Source organism: Ursus arctos, unplaced genomic scaffold (genome assembly GCF_023065955.2).
Source record: "Ursus arctos isolate Adak ecotype North America unplaced genomic scaffold, UrsArc2.0 scaffold_28, whole genome shotgun sequence".
In the NCBI taxonomy this organism is placed as follows: Eukaryota; Metazoa; Chordata; class Mammalia; order Carnivora; family Ursidae; genus Ursus; species Ursus arctos.
In genome coordinates, this window is record NW_026622963.1 from 11,753,904 (window position 1) to 11,779,056 (window position 25,153).

At 36.9% G+C, this 25,153-nt stretch overlaps 1 protein-coding gene across 14 annotated transcripts in view; it reads left to right on the plus strand.

Moving 5' to 3' along the window:
- Positions 1-25,153, plus strand: part of SCAPER (S-phase cyclin A associated protein in the ER) — a 522,862-nt gene that overhangs the window by 223,457 nt on the left and 274,252 nt on the right. For all 14 annotated transcript variants that reach the window (XM_057303865.1, XM_048221477.2, XM_048221494.2 and 11 more), the window contains one exon: positions 16,154-16,290. In XM_057303865.1, the coding sequence (XP_057159848.1) occupies positions 16,154-16,290 (137 nt within the window). The remainder of the gene's footprint in view (positions 1-16,153; positions 16,291-25,153) is intronic.

A 25,153-nucleotide genomic window follows, 5' to 3' on the forward strand; every position in this document is an offset into this window, starting at 1 on the left:
CATTATATATATATACACACACACACCACATCTTCTATATCAGTTCAACTACTGATGGACATTTGGGTACTTCCATAATTTGGGTATTTGTAAATAATGCTGCAATAAACATAGGGGTGTATTTATCTTTTCCAATTAGTATTTTTGTATTCTTTGGGTAAAGTAGTAGTGGAATTACTGAATCAAAGGTAATTCTATTTTTAAGTTTTTGAAGAACCTCCATACTGTTTTCCACAGTAGCTGCGCCAGTTTGCATTCCCGCCAGCAGTGCACAAAAGTTCCTTTTTCTCCACATCTTCTCCAACATTTGTTGTTTCATGTGTTTTTTATTTTAGCTATTCTGATAGGTGGAAGGTGGTATCTCACTGTGGTTTTAATTTGCATTTCCCTGCTAATTAGTAATGTTTAGCATCTTTTCATGTGTCTGTAGCCATCTGTATGTCTTCTTCGGAGAAAGATCTGTTCATGTTTTCTGCCTATTTTTAAATTAGATAATCTGTTTTTTGGGGTATTTAGTTGTGTAAGTGCTTTATATAACTAACCCTTTATTGGGTATGTTATTTGCAGATATCTTCTCCCATTCTGTAGGTTGCCTTTAATTTTGTTGATTGTTTCACTTGCTGAGCAGAAGCTTTTTATTTTGATGAAGTCCCAGTACTTTATTTTTGCTTTTGTTCCCTTGCCTCAGGAGACATATCTAGAAAGATGTTGCTATAGCCTATGTCAAAGAAATTGCTGCCTGTGCTCTCTTCTAGGATTTTTATGGTTTCAGGTATTACATTTAGGTCTTCAATTCATTTTGAGTTTATTTTTGCTTAAGTGGAAGTAAGTGGTCCAGTTTCACTCTTTGGCATGTAGCTGTCCAGTTTTCCCACCACCCTTTATTGAAGAGACTCTTTTTTTTCCCATTGCATGTTCTTGCCTCTTTTGTAGAAAAACCATTGACCATATAGTTGTGGTTTTATTTCTGGGCTCTCTATTCTGTTCCATTGATCTATAGTGTCTATTTTTGTGCCATACCATACACTTTTAATTTCTACAATTTGGTAGTTTATCTTGAAATCTGGGATTGTGATACCTCCAGTTTTGTTCTTTTTCAAGATTGCTTTGGCTATTGGGAGTCTTCCGTGGTTCCATACACATTTTAGAATTATTCATTCTAGTTCTGTGAAAAATTTTGATATTTTGATAGGGATTGCATTAAATCTTTAGATTGCTTTGGTTGTATGGCCATTTTAACAATATTTCTTCTCCCAATTCATTAGCATGGGATGTTTTTCCATTTGTCTGTGTCATCTTCAATTTCTTCCATCAATGTTTAATAGTTTTCAGAGTACAGTTCTTTGACTGCCTTGGTTCAGTTTATTCCTAGATATTTCGCCATTTATGTGCAATTGTAAATGCAATTGTAAACGCAAATGTAAATTGTAAATTGCAAATGCAAATGTAAAATATGGTGTAAATGTAAATTGTAAATTTTCTAAATTTCTCTTTATGCTACTTTGTTATTAGTGAATAGAAATGCAATGGATTTCTGTGTATTGATTTTGTATCCTTCAACCTTAATAAATTCATTTATCCTTTCTAGTAGTTTTTTTGTAGAGTCTTTAGGGTTTTCTATATATAGTATCATGTCATCTGCAAGTAGTGAATATTTTCCTTTTTTCTTACCAATCTGGATGCCTTTTCTTTTTCTTGTCTAATCGCTGTGACTAAGATTTCAGGACTATGTTGAATAAAAGTGGTGAGAGTGGACATCCTGTCTTGTTCCTGATCTTAGGGGGAAAGGTTTCAGCTTTTCACCATCGAGTATGATGTTAGCTGTGGGTTTTTCATACATGGCCTTTATTATATTGAGGTAAAATTCCCTGTAAACCTGCTGTGTTGAGAATTTTTATCATAAGTGGATGTCATACTTTGTCAAATGCTTTTTCTGCATCTGTTGAAATGGTCATACGATTTTTACCCTTTTTCTTGTTGATCTGGTGTATCACGTTGATTGATTTGTGAATGTTGAACTACCCTTGCATCCCAGGAGTAAATCCCACTTGATCATGATTAATGATTTTTTTAAATGTATTGTTGGATTTGGTTCGTTCATATTTGTTGAGGGTATTTGATGTGTGTTCACCAGAGATATTGGCCTGTCATTCTTTCTCTCTCTCTCTCTCTTTTTAGTGTCTTCATCTGGTTTTGGTATCAGGATAATGCTGGCCTCATACAATGAAACTGGAAACTTTTCTTACTCATCTGTTGTTTTAAATACTTTGTAAAGAATAGGTATTATCTCTTTAAATGTTTGGTAGGATTCACCTGTGAAGCCATCTGGTCCTAGACTTTTGTCTGATGGGTTTTTGTTTGTTTTTTTTTTTAAATTAATGATTCATTTTCATTGCTGGTAGTCAGTCTGTTCAAATTTTCTATTTCTTCCTAATTCAGTTTTGAAAGGTTATGTGTTTTCAGTAATTTATCCATTTCTTCCATACTGTCCAATTTGTTGGTATGTAATTTTTCATAATATGCTCTTATAGTTATTTGTATTACTGTGCTGTTTGTTATTTCTCTCTTTCATTCCTGATTTTGTTGGAGTCCTCTATTTTTGTTTTGATGAGTCTGGGTAGAGGTTTATCAGTTTTGTTGTTGTATTTTTTTATTCCCCAAAAAACTAGCTCCTTGTTTCATTGATCTGTTCTATGATTTTTTTTTTAGTTTCTGTTTCATTTATTTCTGTTCTAATCTTTATTATTTCCTTCCTTCTACTGGTTTGGGGTTTTGTTCTCTCTCTTTTTTTTAAGCTCTTTTAGGTATAAAATTTGGTTGTTTATTTGAGATTTTTCTTCTCAAGGCAAGCCTGTATTACTATAACTTACTACATCTCAAGGATTTTTGACGACTATGTTTTTGTTTTCATTTGTCTCCATGTTTTTTGATTTCCTATTTGGTTTTTTGTGATTTCTTGATTGACCAATTCATTATTTAATAGCATGTAATTTAACCTCCATGTATTTGTGTTCTTTCCATAATTTTTCTTCTGGTTGATTTCTAGTTTCATAGTGTTGTGGTTAGAAAAGATGCATGATATGCCTTCCTCTTTTCAATTTGTTGAGATTTGTTTTGTGGCCTAATATGATCTACTAGGTAGAATATTCCATGTGCACTTGAAAAGAATGTGTATTCTGTTTTAGGATGGATTGTTCTGAATATTCCTGTTAGATACATCTGGTCCAGTGTGTCATCCAAACCCATTGTTTTCTTGTCAATTTTCTGTTCAGATGATCTGTCCATTGATTTAAGTGGTGTTTTATTTTTATTTTTTTTAATTATTACTTTTTATAATAATTTTTTATTATGTTATTTTAGTAACCATACAGTATATCCTTAGTTTTTGATGTAATGTTCCATGATTCATTATTTATGTATGACACCCAGTGCACCATGCAAAGTGTGCCCTCCTTAATACCTATCATTGGCCTATCCCAGTCACCCCCCCTCCCCTCTGAAGCCCTCAGTTTGTTTTGCAGAGTCCATAGTCTCTTATGGTTCATTCCCCCTTCTATTCACCCCCCCCTTCATTCTTCCCTTCCTTCTACCGATCTTCCTGCTATTTCTTATGTTCCATAAATGAGTGAAACCATATGATAATTGTCTTTCTCTGTGTGACTTATTTCACTCAGCATAATCTCCTTCAGACCCATCCATGTTGCAGCAAATGTTAAGAAATCGTTCTTTTTGATAGCTGAATAATATTCCATTGTATATATGGACCACAACCTCTTAATCCAGTCATCTCTTGAAGGGCATCTCAGCTCCTTCCACGATTTAGCTATTGTGGACAATGCTGCTATGAACATTGGGGTGCATGTGGCTCTTCTCTTCACTACGTCTGTATCTCTGGGGTAAATACCCAGTAGTGCAATTGCTGGGTCATAGGGTAGCTCAATTTTTAACTTTTAAGGGACCTCCACACTGTTTTCCAGAGTGGCTGTACCAACTTGCATTCCCACCAACAATGTAAGAGGGATTCCCTTTCTCCACATCCTCTCCAACATTTGTTGTTTCCTGCCTTGTCAATTTTTGCTGTTCTAACTGGCATAAGGTGGTATCTCAATGTGGTTTTGATTTGAATTTCTCTGATGGCTAATGGTTTTGAACATTTTTTCATGTGTCTGTTAGCCATTTGTATGTCTTCATTGGAAAAGTGTCTGTTCGTATCTTCTGCCCATTTTTTCATTTGATTATTTGTTTCTCATGTATTCAGTTTGAGAAGTTCTTTGTAGATCTTGGATACTAGGCTTTTATCTGTAGTGTCATTTGCAAATATCTTCTTCCATTCCGTGGGCTGCCTCTTAGTTTTTTTGACTGTTTCCTTTGCTGTGCAGAAGCTTTTTATCTTGATGAAGTCCCACAAGTTCATTTTTTCTTTCACTTCTCTTGCCTTTGGAGATGTGTCATGAAGACAGTTGCTGTGGCCGATGTAAAACAGATTGCAGCCTATGTTCTCTAGGATTTTCATGGATTCCTGTCTCACATCGAGGTCTTTCATCCCTTTGGAGTTTATCTTTGTGTATGGTGTGAGAGAGTGGTCAAGTTTCATTCTTTTGCATGTAGCTGTCCAATTTTCCCGGCACCATTTATTGAAGAGACTGTCTTTTTTCCACTGGATGTTTTTTCCTGCTTCGTCTAAGATTAGTTGACCATAGAGTTGAGAATCCATTTCTGGGTTCTCTATTCTGTTCCACTGGTCTATATGTCTGTTTTTGTGCCAGTACCATGCTGTCTTTGTGATCACAGCTTTGTAGTACAGCTTGAAATCCGGCAATATGATGTCCCCAGCTTTGTTTTTCCTTTTCAACAATTCCTTGGCAATTTGGGCCCTTTCTGGTTCAACACGAATTTAAGGGCTGTTTATTCCAGTTCCTTGAAAAATGTCCTGGGTATTTTGATTGGGATAGCATTGAAAGTGTAGATTGCTCTGGGTAGCATAGACATTTTAACTATGTTAATTCTTCCGATCCATGAGCATGGAATATTTTTCCATCTTTTTGTGTCTTCTTCAATGTCTTTCAAGAGTGATTTGTAGTCTCTAGAATATAGATCCTTTACATCTCTAGTTAAGTTAATTCCGAGATAACGTATAATTTTTGGTGCTATTGTAAATGGAATGGATTCCCTATTTTTTCTTTCCTCAGTCTCATTGTTCGTGTATAGAAATGCAACTGATTTCTGAGCATTGATTTTGTATCCCGCCACATTACTGAACTGCTCTATAACTTCTAATAGTTTGGGGGTGGAGTCTTTTGGGTTTTCCATATAGAGTATCATGTCATCTGCGAAGAGAGACAGTTTGTCAACAGAACTAGAAGCTGGTTCTTTGAAAGAGTAAATAAAGTTGACAAACCACTGGCAAGACTTATCCAAAAGAATAGAGAAAGGACCGAAATTAATAAAATTATGAACGAAAAGGGAGAGGTCACAACCAACACCAATGAAATTGGAAGGATTATTAGAAACTTTTATCAACAGCTTTATGCCAATAAATTAAGCAATCTGGAAGAGATGGAGGCCTTCCTAGAAACCTATAAACTACCAAGACTGAAACAGGAAGAAATTTATTTTTTAAATAGGCCAATTAATTAAGAGATTGAAACAGTGATAAAAAACCTTCCAAAAAACAAAACACCAGGACTGGATGGTTTTCCCGGGGAATTCTACCAAACATTCAAAAAAGAAATAATACTTACTCTCCTAAAGCTATTTCAAAAAATAGAAACAGATGGAAAGCTACCAAACTCATTCTATGAGGCCAATATTACCTTGATCCCCAAACCAGGCAAAGTCCCCATCGAAAAGGAGAATTACAGACTGATTTCCCTAATGAATATGGATGCCAAAATTCTCAACAAGATCCTGGCTAATAGAATCCAACAGTACATTAAAAGGATTATCCATCATGACCAAGTGGGATTCATCTCTGGAATGCAAGGGTGGTTCAACGTTCGCAAATCGATCCGTGTCATAGATTTTATCCAGAAGAAAAAAGCCAAAAATCATATGATTCTCTCAATAGATGCAGAAAAAGCATTTGACCCATTCATTCTTTAGCAGGATGCTTTTTAACCTCCTAGTGTTTGAGTTCCTTCCAAATTTCATCTTGTGGTTGAGTTCAAGTTTCAATGTACTGTGGTCTAAAAATATGCAGGGAATAATCTTAGTCTTTTGGTATCGGGTGAGACCTGATTAGTGACCCAGTGTGTGATCTATTCTGGAGAAGGTTTTATTTGCACTAGAGAAGAATGAGTATTCTGTTGTTCTAGGATGGAATGTTCTGTATATATCTACAAAGTTTGGTCTAATTTGCCTTTCAAAGCTCTTGTTTCTTTGTTGATCTGCTTAGATGTTCTGCTCATTGCTGTGAGTGGGGTATTGAAGTGTCCTACTATTAATGTATTATTATAAATATTTTTCTTTATTTTGCTTGTTTATTGGTATATGTTATTGGCTTCTCCCATGTTTGGAGCATAGATATTTACGATTGTTAGATCTTCTTGTTGGATAGACCCTGTAAGTGTGATAAAATGTTCCTCTGCATCTCTTACTATGGTCTTTGGTTTAAAATCGAATTTGTCTGTTATGAGGATTGCTACCCCAGCTTTCTTTTGAGGTCCATTAGCATGGTAAATGGTTCTCTATCCCCTCCCTTTCAATCTGGAGGTGTGTTTAGGTTCAACATGAGTCTCTTATAGACACCATATGGATGGGTTCTGCTTTTTTATCCAATCTGATACCCTTTGTCTTTTGATTGGAGCATTCAGCCCATTTCCATTCAGAGTAACTATTGAAAGATATGTATTGAGTGCCATCGTATTGCCTGTAAAGTCCCTGTTTCTGTAGGTTGTCTCTGTCACTTTCTGATCTATATTACGCTTGGCATCTCTCTTCGCTTTATAGAATCCCCCTTAATATTTCTTGCAGGGATGACTTGGTCATCACATATTCTTTCAGTTTCTGCCTGTCCTGGAAGTTCGTTATCTCTCCACCCGTTCTGAGTGACAGCCTTGCCGGATAAAGTATTCTTGGCTGCATGTTCTTTTCATTTAGTACCCTGAATACATCTTGCCAGCCTTTTCTGGCTTTCCAGGTTTCTGTGGATAGGTCTGATGTTACTCTTATGGTCCTTCCTCCATACATAAAGAACCTCCTCTCCCTAGCTGCTGTCAGGATAGCTTCTTCGGCTCTACGATTTGCAAGCTTCACTATTACATGTTGGGGTGTTGATCTATTTTTATTGATTTTGGGATGGGATCTCTTTGCCTCTTGGACAAGAATGCTTGTTTCCTTCCGCAGATTAGGGAAGTTCTCAGCTATAATTTGCTCAAATATACCTTGTAGCCCTCGCTTTCTCTCCACCCCCTTGGGGATCCTAGTAATTCTGACATTTTAACTTTTCAGGGCATCATTAATCTGTGAAGCCTTTTTCCATAGGCTGTTAGTTATCTTACCCTCTTTTCTTCACCTTCCCCCCTTTGCATCAGCCTGTCCTTTACATCACTTATTCTCTGTTCTACCTCATTGACCTTAGCTGTTAAAGCGTCCAGTTTAGACTGCATCTCATTTATTGCATTTTTAAGTTTATCCTGACTAGATCTCATTTCAGCCCATAGAGGTTCTGTATTGTCACTTATGCTTTTTTCAAGCCTAGCTATTAACTTTATGATTGCTATCCTGAATTCTATTGCTTACCTCTTACTTAGGTCCATATCAATTAGCTCTGTGGTAGAGAACATTGCCTCGGGTTTTTTGTTTTTTGGGTTTTGTTTTGTTTTGTTTTGTTTTGTTTTGTTTTGTTTTTGTGAGTTCCTCCTTCTAGTCATTCTCCCCAGAGAACTTTGGGTGGGCAAATGAACAGAGTCCAAAATATCAACTGCGATCCAAGCAAAATGCACCTTAGAAAAATGCGACGTGGTTGGAAGCCACTTCAGAAAAGCAAACAAAGCCATAATGAGACACAAGAATAAAAAATAAAAAAAAATTTTTTTGAAGGGTGGGGAAAAAAGACTATAATCTCTCAGAGTGGACAAAGGAGGGTGATCCACTTGTTCCTGGATGAATTTTGGTCTGTGTGTTAGAAGACACCACATCCCAAAATTGCGAAGAAAGTAAAACTTCTATCTATATAAGTGTGTGTATATATACGCACACGCACATGCACATATATACAGTTGAATAGAGTGAAAAAAGGACTAAAATGAAGCATATATGTATAAAATGTAGTGAAAAAATACAAGTTAAAAAGTGGCTATGAAACCTAAGTTTGTATAATAAGAATCTAGATGATGTGGGAAAAAGGTTAAAAAGAGAGAGAGAGAGAGAGAGGGAAAACATAAAAAAAAGAAATAAAGAAAAGGAGAATTTTATCTGAAAAATAAACGAGTAATGAGGCAACACCTGGAGCTCAATATACTGTTTTCCCCTGGCATTAGAGACTTGTGAGATCCATAAGCTTGTCATCCACCTATTCTTCCATTCTGTCTTCTGGGGGAGGGGCCTGCCATGCTGCTTCTCAGGTGTCCATGCCTGGGCGGAGTTGTTCCACTCCCTGTCAGGGGGATGGGCTCAGTGGAAACTGGTCCTCTCTGTGGCTTTTGTTCCCTGGAGGCTTTCCGGTTCTCTTCATAGGATCAGAGCAAAAATGGCCGTGCCCAGACCTCTGGCCCAGAGCAGAAAGATCACAGTCCTCCCTCTTTCATTAACCCTCCAGGACAAACAGTCTCCACTTCTGCATGTGTCAAAATCTGCAGCCTCCTGTGGTGTATGCCCACTGCCCTTTGTGACTCTAAAACTACATGAAGCGTCAGGCTCGTATATGCCCCGACAGCTCCTGGGTCATGGTTGGGTGCTGCCCTACTGTCCTTTCTGGGCCACTACCACCCCAAGAGCCTTTGCGTGGTCGTGGGCACAGCTGTTTCACTCCTCCCAGGGAATGTTAAATGCCCCCACACACCACCCCATTCCAGTCCTTTTCAGGCTGCTCAAGCAAAGAGCAATTACTGACTGGCCCAGCTCACAGTTTATGGCAGCCCAAGCTGAGAGCCCCTCCTGGGCTCGCTGACCATAACCTGCTTCTCCATTCCACTGCTTGGGCACTCTATCAGTTCAGGCACCCCATTCACTCTGTTTTTCCTCGGATCCCAAGACCACAGTGCCCCACCTAGAATTTTGTCTTTTTCATTTCCTGAGGCCTTTTTAGAGAAGGATGTCTTTCGCTAGAGATTTCTAAGGGTTCTGAATTTGTGCTCCAGTATTATATCACTTTCCAGGAGCCAGCTTATGGAGGCTCCCTCCCCCTTCTGTTTATCTTCCGGTATCTCCCCACAGATACACAACTCCGTATGTCCTGCCTAGCAAAAAGCAGTCGCTTCTCTGTTTTTAGAGTTGCAGATATATAGTCTTACGTCTCAGGCTGATTTTTTGGGTGTTCAAAATGGCTCATGGATATCCATCTAAATTCAGGGAACGAGGTGAAACAAGGTTCCCTACTCCTTTGCCATCTTGCCTCTATCATTTGTTGTGTTTATTCATTTTTCTGTGTCTTCTATTTTCTCTTCATTTCTTAAATTTTTTTTCATTTGAAATCTTTTAGTCGTTTGACCTAAATTTTGAATTATTAAGATGGCAATTTGTGTCATTTTCTCATGCCTTCTTCCACTTAAAAATTTTGTTTTAGTTTATTTTGAAATAGAGTATTAGATTTTGATTTTTTTTTTTGGTTTGGCAGGGATATATTTATTTTTTTTATTTTTTTATTATAATAATATCTTTTATTATATTATGTTAGTTTGTGTTCAGTTAGCCAGCATATAATACATCTTTAGTTTTTGATGTAGTGTTCAATGATTCATTAATTGCATGTAATTCTTTGGTGTGTTTTCATCATTTGTACAGTTGCTTAATTTTAGTTAATTTTTTTATTTTAATAGTTTTGGCTATTGACCTTGATACTTTTTTGTGGAATTAGTTTTATAAGGCCTTTAGAATGAACTGTGAATCAGAGTAGCTATTAAATTATCTGGAGCTCCTTTTCTATTATTTTTGTGTAACATACGGTAACTTGCTTGAGATTTTTTTTTTAAGATTTTATTTATTTGTGAGGGAGAGAAAGAGCGTAAGAAGGGGGATCGGCATAGGGAGAAGGAGAAGCAGGCTCCCCAATGACTAGGGAGCCCGATGTGGGGCTCGATCCCAGGACCCCTGAGATCATGACCTGAGCTGAAAGCAGACACTTAACCAACTGAGCCACCCAGGCACCCTGCAATTTCTTGATTCTGTTTCATTGCTCTCCTTTTATCATGTCATTTTCCCATTTTTTCATTGTCATCTCTACATTGTTCAATTAAATTCCTTTTGTGTCAGTTTCTTCCGTGGATCAGTTTTGAGAGTTCATAAGGGACTAGCCTTCACCAGATTGTTCAGTCTTTTTTGTTTTTTTTTAAAGAAAGATTTTATTTATTTATTTGAGAGACAGAATGAGAGAGAGAGCATGAGAAGGGAGGGCATTAGAGGGAGAAGCTGAACAGGGAGCCCGATGCAGGACTTGATGACAGGACTCCAAGATCACGACCTGAGCCGAAGATAGTCAGTTAACCAACTGAGTCGGCCAGGCTCCGCAAATTATTCAGTCTTTAATTCAGCTACGTTTCATTCACCTGCCACCACAATGGGTAAATTTTTCTCCATTTTAAATGCAGTTCTCAAATTGGCCTATTGAATTCTCCAGTGAAAAATGCTTCCTTTCCTAGAGTTCTGATCTGAAGTTCATTATTCATTCTTTTGTTTCCCTTCAATTTCTTCTTCAAAGACACTGAAGCCCTACTGATGTCTTGGTAATTTGACCTCACCTACTTCTGTTTGGGGGTTAGGAGGATACATTGTCACCTTGTTTTATTGTAAATATTTTTCTATGGGTTTTGGTTTTGGTATGTAATTGCTCTTTCTGTTCTGTATAATTTTAGAATCTGAATCTTTGCTGCCACTGCCTTCTTATATTCACAGTCTTCTGTTGGAAGCATTTTAATGACTAATACTTCCTCATGGAAATATAACATAATTTCCTCAACCACTCCTTAATGTTGAAAAACCTTTATATATGCTTTCCATCTTCAGAAGCCATCTCAAAACCTTCCTGTATAAGGTCTTCATAGTTTTAATGGGAAAATGACTACTAATTATTCTCTGTCATATCGAACAATGTGTTTCTTTTATTACCCAGAACCAATCTGTTTCCTACAGAAACTAAAATGTAATGCAAACCACCAAAAGGAAATATATAAAAAGTTGAAATGTGTTTATAGAAAACTAGACAAAAGACACATTTTAAGTCACAGAGGACAAAATACAATATGTTATGGTCTAACATACTAACACCAGTATTTCAGCCAACAGATTGACAGATTTATAAACAAAATAGAAATACTAGGTACTGGCAAATCACTTGTTGAGATATAAATTAATTCCTATTTTGGTTGTTCAGTTTGGGAGCACTTAATGAAAATCCTTAAAAATACATGTAATCTGCAATGCAGTAATTTCAGTTCCATGATTTGATCATAAGGGAAAAGTAGATTATGTGTTTAAAATTTTAACTATAGGAATATTTGTTGCACTGATATTTATAATATTGAAAGTAAAAATTATCCAAATATCTAAAAATAAAGCATTTAGTAAAATTAGGCATATTCATGAAATGGAATACCTTAAGCCACTGGATTATGTTGTAGAATATTATTTAATGGTATGAATATATTTGCAGGGTTTTTTTTTACGATTTTATTTATTTATTAGAGAGAGAGAGAGAGTGATCACAAGCCGGGGGTGGGGTAGCGGGAGGGGCAGAGGGAGAAGCAGGCTCCGTGCTGAGCAGGGAACCTGATGCAGGGCTGGATTCCAGGACTCTGGGATCATGACCCAAGCTGAAGGCAGATGTTTAATCAACGAAGCCACTGAGGCACCCCTGTATTTGCAATGTTAAATGTAAAAGCAGTTTATAAAATATCATAAATGGTGTATCCCACTTTTACAAAAATGTATGTGCAAAAAAATGTCTGGAAGGATGTACTCAAATTATTAATTTTAGGTGTTAGTATTACAGATTTTTATTTTGTCTTTTGAAATTTTTGTTTCTTAATTTTATTTATATTTTCTACAATTAACCCTTACTGATTTTGTATTAAGAAAGAACTTACTATTAAAGTAGTCAAACAAAATATAAATTTATATTCTCATTCGTTTATAGTTTTGAGATTTTTTAAAATGTTATTATTAATGTGAGTACATAATGCATGTGTGTTGTGTATGTAAATGAATTGTTCTTTAAAAAAATAACGATTTTGATAGTTCTGGATAGAGTCCCAAATTTGTTTTATATAAAGTCTGCATTTATGTATAAGGATCCTAAGTGGATTCCATTAGATACCTAAATGACATTTATGTATAGCTGAAAATAGTATAATTGGAGCGTTCATAAAATTGAAGATGTCGTTTAGAATACTACTTTTCCTTTGTGCAGAAGTAGAAATTTACATGTGAGAGACTTAGTCTACATGAGCCATGTTAGGTGGAGGGAATATAGAGTACCAGAAAAGCTTGGTCTTGTGAAGTCAGGCAATTGTGGTTTTGACCTTAAGCTTCGTGACTGTGGACATAATACCAAACCTCTATGAGCCATTGTTAGCATCTTAAAAATTTAAACATATTGCCACCTATTCTGTGGGGTTAAGATTATGGGAAATAATGTACACAATTTAGCCCTTTGCTGATCACATATTAAATATTCAAAAAATGGTAACATGGGTGGTGATTTCATATATGACTTGCATCGTACAATGTATCCTTAGGAAATATGGTAAGAGGATTATCTTTATTTGTATTATTGCTTTCTTTTGATGTGAGTCCTGGGTTTTTTTTTTCTAGTTGGATTTGAAATAAAGGTGTCTTTCCATATAATGGGCCTAGCTTATCAAAGAAGATAATTGCTTAGCTTTTGAGAGAGTATTTTCTTCCTTTGGCTATTGAGTTTTTGGTTTATTTTTATTTTTTTGGTACTTTATGATTTGGAAACTTTCATAATGAGTACAATTCTTTGGCCCAAACCTACTTTCCCGTCATATTGCTAAGGTAGAAGCCAAGAGTATAGACACCCTAATCATACTGTCTGATTTAAATTTAGGCTTTATCACTTTACTCTCTGCAAATGTTGTTCAGTCATGATTTTTACATTCTAACTTTCGGCAAGTAATTCGACTTTTTGTGTTTGTTCTCATAGTTTAAATGGGAACAATAAAAATACATATCTTCTAAGTATGTTCTTTTTAAAAATTTTTTTTATTATGTTATATTAGTCACCATATAGTACATCATTAGTTTTTGATGTAGTGTTCCATGATTCTAAGTATGTTCTAAGTATAGTTTAAAGGACTAAATGAGTGATTATACGTAAAGTACTAAGTTTAGTAATAAGCCTTCATAAATACCTTTGTGTGTTTTTTAAATTGAGATATAATTGACATATAGCATTGTATTAGTTTTAGGTGTACAACATAATGTTTGAAATGTGTATGTGTATATATATGTATTATGTATATATACATATATATGTAGTGAAATAATTATCACAGCTAATTTAGTTAACATCCATTACCACATATAGTTACAATTTCTTTCTCGTGATGAGAATTTTTATGATCTAATCTCTTAGAAACTTTCAAACATATAATACAGTATTGTTAACTGTAGTCACCATGCTGTACATTACACCCCCAAGATTTATTTATTTTACTCAAAGTCTGCACCTTTTGAGCATCTTCACTCATTTGACCATAAATACTGTTATTAGTTCCTACTATATTGTTTTTTTCTCATTTATTCATTTATTTAATACATACTTATTGATTGCCTACCATATGCCAGGCATAGTACCAGATACAGAAACATCAGTGAGCAAAACAAAGTTATTGCCTTCATGAAACATATATTCTAGTGCAGGAGATTGCAAATGAATATTTGATGTTAGGCAAGTCCTATGAAGAAAAATAAACAGAATAAAGAGATGGCAGATAGTAAAGGGTGTTACTTAAGTTTGGGTATTCATTTTAGCTGAGGCCATGCAAATATCTGAAAGAAGAATATTCTTGGCTAAGGGAACAACATATATAGATTCGTGAGGCAGTAACAATCCTGAAGAGTATGAGGAACAACATCCACGCGACTGTGGATGTAGTACAGTGAAAAAAGGAGAGAGTACTATAAGATGAGGTCAGAGAGGTCAGTGATATAGAGCTTGGTAGGCCATTGTAAGGACTTTGGATTTTACTTAAATGTGCTGAGAAGGCAAGATTTTAATAAGAATGACGTGTTGTGATATTTTAAAAATATCACTGCTTTTGTAACGAGAAGACTTGAGAGTCTAATTAATAAGAAGCTATTGCAGTTGTACAGATAAGAGTTGATGGTGGTGGTGGGGAGAAGTGATTCGATTTGGGATGAATTTTGGGATATATTTGGAAGTAGAGCTCTTAGGATTTGCTGATGTATTTATGAGAAGTTGTGTGAATGATAGTACCGTTTACTGAAATCGGAAACACTGTGGGAAGAGTATGTATATGGGGAGCATAAGTGTTTTGTTATGGACTGTTACTTGGAAATGATTATGATGGAAATACTCCATCTAAGTGGAGATCTTTTGACTGTTTGATGTAGGAGTGGAGTTCAGAGGAGAGGTCAAGGCTAGAAATAAAAATTTGAGAATTGCCTTTGTATAAATAATATTTCAAGTCATTGCATTTAATGAGTGAGTTTTGGATAGAGAAGAATAGCTCTGGGGTACTCCATTTATTGGTTAAGCAGAGCAAAAGGATCCAGTAAAGAAGACTTAGAAGGTGCGGCTGGTGGGTTAGGAGGATAGTGTAATGTCTGGAAACCCAGTGAAAAAAAGTGTCAGGAAAGAGGAAGTGATCTATAGGGTGTTAGAAATTTGAGGGGAAAATCCTAAATAATTTCTAGAAAGAGTATGTGGAGAAAATAGTTTAAGTTTCCTTGATTGCCTGGCAATACTAGAGGCCATTTGAGTTGTAATGTCATAAATTTAATGTGAGAGTAGTCAACACAGTTCATAATTATAGCCACTTGGATCTGCCGAGGTATGTGTACAGAGTAGGGTGAGAGTTGGTTTAGAGTTTAGATTTTGCCATGCAAGCATGAATAAAGAAGAGGGGGGAAGGGAATGTACATGCTGTGCACGTGCAAGGAAGTGATTATAGTGAGGGCTGTAAAATCTAACATTGATAAGGAGGGACGTAGGGCCAGACTCTGCATGCTCCAGCCAAACCAGGTCTCTGTGGCCAATAACCACATTCTGTTTTCATCTCTTCTTGTGTTTTTTGAGATGCCCTTTTTACGTTTCCTTTTTGCCACCTTTCCTAACTCCCAGGCCAAACAAACACACAAATATCCAATATCCATATGTTCAAGTTCAGTCCATCCTTCAAGAGATAGCAGACATGGTACTTCCTTCTTGAAGCCTTTCCTCCTCACCCCCACTGAACAGTGCTTTTGTTTCCCTTTTGAACTCCTATAGCACTCTAACTTTTTAATTGGCACTTATTGGTTGATATTGTAGATTTGTGTGTGTGTGTGTGTGTGTGTGTGCGTATACATATATATGTATGTGTATATATATATATTTTTTTAAACCTCTCTTTCTACACTGTGTGGTTGTGAGGCACAGGGATATGTCCTTGTATCCTTAGCATGTATCATAATTGATATGCAGCAAAGGTTTGAGAAGTCAATGAAATCCTTTTTTAAATTTAAATTCAGTTAGCCAACTTATAGTACATCATTAGTTTCAGATGTAGTGATCAGTAATATGTCAGTTTCATATAACACCCAGTGCTCATCACATCACGTGCCTTCCTTAAGTCAATGAAATCTTAAATAAAACAATTTCTTCGGTGTTTTCCAAAGCAATTGTGAAAACCAGAATTTCATAAAGGTTCCTTTTACTTCATCTATATACTCTTTTATACTCACTACAGTCTGTAGCAGTGCTATGTTATTTTTTAACCAGCATCATCATCATCGTTATTTATTTATCTTACAGGAGCATCTTTCTTTAAAGAAGTATATTATTGACATTGTGGTTGAAAGTGCAGCTCTACCAGAGCCTTTGAAAGATGGAGAAGAGCGGCAGAAAAATAAAAAAAAAGCCAAAAAGATAAAAGCCCGGATGAACTCCAGGTACCATAAATATCCTTAAAAACAAGACAAAACAAAAACTGTTAGTGATATATCCTTTTTAATGTAAATCTAAGGAAGACCCTCTGCCTTGCACAAAAGTTTAAACTTGTTTGCTTTAAGATAGCCTTGAAAATAATACTGATGAGCCTAATTTATAGCCACTTTCTTTGATTGAGAAAGAAAACTGCATATCGATCTAAAGCCCTTGCTTTCACCTGTTAAGAGCTCTTCTTATAATTGGATGCCAAAGCCTTGCCAAACTTGTGCCTCCTCCAGCATACAGTAGTATGTTTAAGTATGTGTAAACTAAGCCTATTTTTCTTTCCAACTATTGATTTTTAAATGAGGTATCAAAGAAAATCAATAGCAATCAACAAATAGAAGTCTGCTGGCTGTAGTGTCAAATCCCATGACTAGGTTTAATCAATTTGGTTGCCTGTCACAACAAGAAAAAGTTCAAGAAATATCTTGAAATGGAAAGTGAGTTGTCAGACCTGTAGTTTATCATCAGCCTCCAAAGTAACATCTGAGGATCAGACAGCTGTGTAGTACATCATTACCTCACATGCCTTGAGCATCACCTGATGACTGATGAGGCTTATTCATGACACAAGTGTAGTTCCTCTGTAGAAGATAATTTTTGCTGTTTGAGGGAAGATAATCTAAATATGTTGTTTTACCTTTATTACCAAATGTTGTGAAAGTTGGAGAAGTTGACCCATGGGATTATAGAAATATGGTTCTAGAAGGTGAATAGTGGTTATCGCTCTCTAGTTTCCAATTTCAGAATGGAAGTAAAGGTGTCCGTTTCATCTTCCAGAATCAGTGAAAACAAAGAATAAAAAAGGCTTTTTTGATTGTATTTTCTTAGATTCCTCTAAGTTTCTAAAAATAGTTTTACAGTATACCTGAAGGTATTACTGACCTTCATTTCTAGTTTATGCTAACAACTTGCTGACTTCCTGACACTGAAATGCTGTACAGCCCATTTTTGTGAGTTCTTTTTTCCCTCTATACGTATTCCCTTGCTAAGCTTCCCCAGTCCTGTGTCTCTAAATATCCTCTACTTAGTGATGATCACCAATTTAATATCTTCAATTTTACTCAAACACAAGCTCCTGTTGTTCTCTCCCTCACCCCACTCTCCAAAACCCCTTTGTCCCATAGTCTTCTCTGTCTCAGTAAATGGATACTCTATTCTAGCTTTGTATGCCAAAAACCCTTGAGGTCATCCTTGACCTTTCTCTTTTTCCCACACCTCACATGCAGCCCAGCAGCAAATAATGTTAGCCTTCATTTAAAATATATTCAGAATTTGACTATGTCTCTCTAACTTCACTGTTTCCCCTGAACCAATCCTTTGTCATCTCTCGCCTGAACTACTGCAGTAGCTCTGTGACTAGTATCCTTGTCTCTGCCCTTGCCTCCTTGCAGTCTGTTCCAAATACTCTAGCCAGAGTATTAAAATGTAAGTTAGATCATGTCACTTCTCTTCTCAAAACCTCAGGTTTCCTCTTCCCACATATACCCATACACCTGTCTCCTTATCTCGTTCTGGTCTTTGCTCAAATGTTCCCCTTTTGCTGAGGCTGTCCTCAAGAGCTTGACTTTTGTTTTATTTGTTTTTTAAACATAAGTAGTGGTAACCTATTAAAATCTTAAAATTATAGGAAAAAATGCCTATAATTCTGTTGCTAATATTTTGACACACACACACGCGTATATATAGATTGATGATTGATCAATGGAGAATAAGTCTACAGATATAGGTAGGTATGTATAAAAAGGTTATATATACACACACATATATATAGATTATATACACACACACACGTATATATAGATATATATCAATCTATATATACGTGTGTGTGTGTGTGTGTGTGTGTGTATAACCTTTTTATACACACCTACCTTTATCTGTAGACTTATTCTTCATTGCAGTATGATTTATTTAAGTGAAATGTAGAGGTATCCAGTATGGCTTATTGACTTTTGACAAATCTCGATACTCATCCATACTCCTTCAGAATTGTCTTTGTGCCTCTTTCCAAGTCAGTTGCTTACCACTCTGGCCCTTGGTAATCACTGACCTGCTTTCTGTCATTATAGATTACTTTTTCCTGTTCAGGAAAGGCATTCAAATGAAATCAAACTCCCTTGTGGCTGGTTTCTTTAAGTGTACTGTTTTTGAGATATATCAGTGTTGTTGCGTGTAGGTAGTTTGAGTCTTTTTATCGTACATATGCACTGTGTGCATATCCTACAATTTTTATTTATTCATCTGTTGATAGACTTTTGGGTTTCCAGTTTTTGGCATTTATAAATTAAGCTCCCCTCAAGTCCTTGAGTGTATATGTGTTTTCATTTCTCCTGGGTAAATACCTCTAAGTGGAATACAACACCATTTTCTGTAGTGGTTGTACTCTTACACTCCTGTCAGCAGTATGTGGGAGTTCCAGTTGCTCCACAGTCTTGCCAGTACACACTTGATATTGTTAGTTTTTAAACTTGTAGCCTATTTCAGCAGGAGTGTCATAGTATCTCAATGTGGTTCTAATTTGCATTTTCCTAGTGACATAATATATATTGAGCATCTTTTCATGTGCACTTTAACCATTCAGTATCTTTCTTTATGAAGTGCCTGTTGAAGGTTTTTGCCTATTTTAAAAGTTGAGTTGTCACCTTACTTTTGAGTTGTTTATATATTCTCACTACAAAGTTCATTGTCAGATAGGTGTATTGCAAATTCGTTCTTGCAGTCTGGAAATTGCCTATTACATTTTCTTGAAGACAGCCTTTGATAAGCAAAGGTTTTTACTTGTGATGATGTTTATTTTGGGTTTTTGGGTTCTAAGAGGTCTCTGAACAAAGGTTAAAAATCCTTCTGTATTTTTTTCTAGAAGCTTTGTAAGTTTTAGTTTTGCATTTAGGCTCATGATTCACCTCAAATAAATTAATGGGTATCATATGAAGCATTGGTGCAAGTTTATTTTTCCATATAGGTAACCAGTTGTTCCAACATTATTAGCTGAAAAGGTTTCTTTTTCCATTATACTGTTAGCAGTTTGGGTAAAAAAAGAAAGGAACCTTCCCTTTGTTTGTGAGTCTGTTTCTGGACTGTTCTATTCTTTTATTTTAAAAAATAGAAAAAAATTGATAAAAAATAGAAATCAGTCTCTGAAGTGTAGATCCATTTATGGACTCTGTGGTCAGTTCATTAACTTTGATACATTCATCTGTCTTCAAACTGTCTTGATTACCATGGTTTTATAGTAAGTCTTGAAATAAAGTACAAGTCCTCCAACTTTGTTTTCTTTTTTGAGACTTCTGTTTTTCCAAGGGTCTTTTGTTTTCACATAAATATTAGGATCAGTTTTTAGTTTCTAAAATAAGAAAGCTGGTTAGGATTTTGATTGGGGTTGCATTGAATCTACAGATCAGCTTAGGAAAAATTGACATCTATCTGATAGTATTGGGTCCTCCACCATGATTAAGGTGTTTGGCTTCTTTAATTACTAGTAATATTCTGTAATGTTCAGTGTAGAAGTTTTACAACTATATTACTAAATTTGTCCCTAGCATTTTTAGTTTTTTGATGCTATTGAAAATAATTTTACTTCATTTTTTTGTTATTGTTAGTACATAGAAACAATTGATATTTGCATATTAATATACTGGGACCTTGCCATATTGACTAATGCGCTCTAATAGTTTTGTGAATTTATAAGATTTATGTACATAAACATATCTAAGAATAAAAACAGTTTTGTTTTATTCATTATATACTCTTTACTTCTTTTCATTCGCTATTGCACTGCATTGCATCTTTGGCAAAATTTTGAACAGAAGTGTTGGTCCTGTTCTTAGGGAGAGAGCAATTAGTTTTTCACATTAAGGTATTGTGTTAGCTGTCGTTTTATGTAGATGCCCCTTATCAGGTTGAGGCAGCTTTTTTTATTCTTAGTTTCCTGAGATCTTTTTTCATAGATTCATCTTTCAGATTTTCAAAAGCCTTTTTGCCTCTATTGAAATGTGCCCTTTAATTTTATCAATGAAGTTCATTATATTGATTTTTATAATAGTTTTATTGAGATATTCACATCTTGTACAATTCACATATGAAAACTATACACCTCTATATTGATTATTGAGGTATAATTGACATACAACATTATATTATTTTCAGGTGTACAACATAATGATTTGATGTTTTTATATATTGTGAAGTGATCACCGTGGTTAGTCATTAACATCTGTCACCATACATAGCTATAGAATTGTTTTATTTTTTCTTTAAGATTTACTCAGCAACTTTCAAATATACAGTGCAGTATTATCAACTATAGTTGCCGTGCTGTACATTACATCCCATGACATTTATTTTATAACTGGAAGTTCTTTTTGAGTCTCTTCTACCATTTTGCCTTTCCTCATCTGGCAACCACAAATCTGTTCTTCGTCTGTGAGCTTGGTTGTTTATTTGTTTTTGCTTTTGGTTTTTTTTTTACTTTTTTTTTTTTTTTTTTTTGGTTAACAAAATGAGATCATACGGTGTTCGTCTGACTTATTTCACTAAACATAATGCTCTCAAAGTCTGTCCATATTGTTGCAAATGGCAGTTTGCATTGGTATATGACGTTCTGGAAAAGGCAGACCTATAAAGACAGCAAAAACATGTGTGGTTGCCAGGGGTTGGGTGGAGGGAGAGATAAATAGAACAAAGAGGATTTTTAGGAGTTAAGATGGCGGAGGAATAGGGGTCCCCATTTTCAGCTGGTCCCCTGAGTCGAGCTGGATAGGTACCAGACCATCCTGAACAGCCACAGAATCAGCCTGAGACGCAGGAAGATACATCTGGATCTATACAAATGAATATCTCCAGCGTTGAGTTTTGAGGTATGAAGCGGGGAGCTGTGAATCTGCACACAGATATCGGAAGATAAACGGAAGGGGAAGGGAGCTGCTGCGCTCGGGCACCGGGAAGCAGTAGCCACCTGCACTGGGGAGCGGGCCGGACTCGCAGACCTGCACCCGCGAGAGAGCAGACTGAGGCCATGAGCCTGGGAATGTGCGTGGGACAAGACTGAAAACTGGAACTCTGGAGCGCACACTCGAACTAGACTGATACCGGGAGCTCGGGAACGCACGTGTATCCAAACTGACAACCAGAGCTCCGGAGTGCACACTCGAACTAGACTGAATCCAAGAGCTTGGGAGCGCATGCACGCATCCTGACTGAAAAACGGAGCTCTGGAACGCTCACTGGAACCGGACTGATACCGGGAGCTAGGGAGCGTGCGCGGGAACTGGGGGTAGCTGGCGGTGTTAAAAACATAAAGGACAGAGTCATGCCAGCCCTGGAAGCAAGGGCTGGGACACCGATGTGGGGTGCACAACCCAGGACGCTGCAGGGTTTTTAGTAGCACCAACAGAAACAGAGTTAAAGAGGCCAAGAGAGCTCAGTGGAGGGCAGACTGCGATCTCTCTGTTCAGAGACAGAGGCTAGGATTCTGCAACTGCTGCTCTGACTCTCAGAAGAGTCACAGAAAACCGCCAGGGAAAACCTCCAGAGAATGAAAGCCTGGAAATACCAGCTCACATTGTGCCAATCCCCATACCCCCTCGCAGGGGACAGGGAGATTCTACCCAAACAGGGATGCCTGAATATCATTGTGGCAGGCCCCTCCTCCAGAAGGCAGGCTGAAAAATCAAAAACCCCACATCCCTAAAGTCCCTATAAAGCAAGCGCGTACCGCCTGGGTCCTGGTCAATAATTTGGGCTCTGGGCAACCCCGCAACCTCTCCTCATCAGAATGATGAGAAGGAGAAATCCCCCCCAGCAAAGAAAAGACAATGAGTCTGTGGCCTCTGCCACAGAACTGATGGATACGGATATAACCGAATTATCAGAAATGGAGTTCAGATTAACAATGGTCAAGATGATGTGTAGACTTGAAAAAAATATTAACAAAAATATTGAGAATATAGAATCTCTAAGGCCAGAAATGAGAGTGAATCAGGCAGAAATTAAAAATGCTATGAATCAAATGCAGTCAAAACTAGATGCTTTGATGGCCAGGGTGAATGAGGCAGAAGAATGAATTAGTGAATTGGAGGGTGGTATGGTAGAAGAGAAAGTTAAAACAGAAACTTGGCTCAAAAAAATCCAATCTCAAGAATGTAGGTTATGGGAGATTACTGACTCAGTGAAACTTTCCAATGTCAGACTCATCGACATCCCTGAGGGGGTGGAGAAAGAGAGGGGTCTAGAAGAGATACATGAACAAATTGTAGCTGAAAACTTCCCTAATCTAGCAAAGGAAACAAGCATTCGTGTCCAAGAGGCAGAGAGGACCCCTCCCAAGGTCAACCACGACAAACCTACGCCACGTCACGTCACATCATAGGGCAATTCACAAATATTAGATCCAAGAATACAGTATTGAAAGCAGCCAGGGTGAAGAAATTTCTCATATACAGAGGCAAAAATATCAGAATTATGTCAGACCTCCTTACACAGACCTGGAATGAGAGGAAGGGCTGGCGGGGTATTTTTAAAGCTCTATCCGAGAAAAACATGCAGCCAAGGATCCTTTATCCAGCAAGGCTGTCATTCAGAATGGATGGAGAGATAAGGACCTTCCAGGATCGCCAACACTGACCAAATTCGTAACCATGAAAGCAGCCCTACAGGAGATATTAAGGGGGGTTCTATAAAAGTAAAATGGCCCCAAGAGTGATACAGAACAGAAATTTACAATCTATAGAAACAAAGACTTTACAGGCAACATGGCATCATTCAAATCATATCTCTCAAAAATCACTCTCAATGTAAATGGCCTGCATGCTCCCATAAATGCCACAGGGTTGCAGATTGGATAAAAAGACATGACCCATCCATTTGCTGTCTACAAGAGACCCATCTTGAACCTAAAGATACAGCCAGCCTGAACGTGAAGGCATGGAAAACCATTTTTCATGCCAATGGACCTCAAAAGAAAGCTGGCGTAGCAATTCTCATATCAGACAGATTAGATTTTAAACTAAAGACTGTAGTTAGAGATACAGAAGGACACTACATTATTCTTAAAGGATGTATCCAACAAGTGGATATGACAATTATAAATATTTACGCCCCCAACAGGGGAGCAGCAAGATACACAAGCCTACTCTTAACCAGAATAAAGAGACATATATATAAAAATACGTTAATAGTAGGGGACCTCAACACTCCACTATCAGCAATAGACAGATCACCTAAGCAGAAAATCAACAAAGAAACAAGAGCTTTGAATGACATACTAGACCAGATGGACCTCATAGATATATACAGAACACTACACCCCAGAACCAAAGAATACTCATTCCTTTCGAATACACATGTAACATTCTCCAAGTAGACCATATAGTTGCTCACAAAACAGGTCTCAACTGATACCAAAAGACTGAAATTATTCCCTGCATATTCTCAGACCATATTGCTTTGAAATTGGAACTCAATCACAAGGAAAAATTTGGAAGAAACTCAAAACACTTGGAAACCGAGAACCATCCTGCCCAAGAATGATTGGGTAAATCAGGAAATTAAAATCAATTTAAACAATTTATGGAGACCAACGAGAATGAAATCAACGGTCCAAAACCTATGGGACACTGCAAAGGCAGTCGTAAGGGGAAAATACATAGCCATGCAAGCCTCATTCAAAAGAATAGAAAAATCTAAAATGCAGTTTTTATATTCTCACCTCAAGAAGCTGGAGCTGGAACAGAAGAACAGGCCTAACCCATGTGTGAGAAAGCAGTTGATCAAGATTAGAGCAGAGGTCAATGAATTAGAAACCAGGAGCACAGTAGAACAGATCAACAGAACTAGAAGCTGGTTCTTGAAAGAATAAATAAGATCGATAAGCCCCTGGCAATACTTATTCAAGAGAATAGAGAAAGGACCGAAATTAATAAAATTATGAATGAAAAGGGAGAGGTCACAACCAACACCAATGAAATAGGAAGGATCAGTAGAAACTTTTATCAACAACTTTATGCCAATAAATTAAATAACCTGGAAGAAGTGGATGCCTTCCTGGAAACCTATAAACTACCAAGACTGAAACAGGAAGAAATTGATTTTTTAAACAGTCCGATTAATTATGAAGAGATTGAAGCAGTGATCAAAAACCTCCCAAAAGGGGCGCCTGGGTGGCACAGCGGTTAAGCGTCTGCCTTCGGCTCAGGGCGTGATCCCAGCGTTATGGGATCGAGCCCCACATCAGGCTCCTCTGCTGTGAGCCTGCTTCTTCCTCTCCCACTCCCCCTGCTTGTGTTCCCTCTCTCGCTGGCTGTCTCTATCTGTGTTAAATAAATAAATAAAATCTTTAAAAAAAAAAAAAAAAAAACCTCCCAAAAAATGAGTCCAGGGCCTGACGGATTCCCTGGGGAATTCTAGCAAACATTCAAAGAAGAAATAATACCTATTCTCCTGAAGCTGTTTCAAAAAATGGACACAGAAGGAAAACTACCAAACTCATTCTATGAGGCCAGTATTACCTTAATCCTCAAACGAGGCAAAGACCCCATCAAAAAGGAAATTACAGACTGATGTCCCTGATGAATATGGATGCCAAAATTCTCAACAAGATCCTAGCTAATAGGATCCAACAGTACCTTAAAAGAATTATCCATCATGACCAAGTGGGATTCATCCCTGGGATGCAAGAGTGGTTCAACATTCGCAAATTGATCCATGTGATACATCATATCAACAGATAAGAGTCAAGAACCATATGACCCTCTCAATTCATGCAGAAAAAGCATTTGACAAAATACAGCACCCTTTCCTGATTAAAACCCTTCAGAGTGTAGG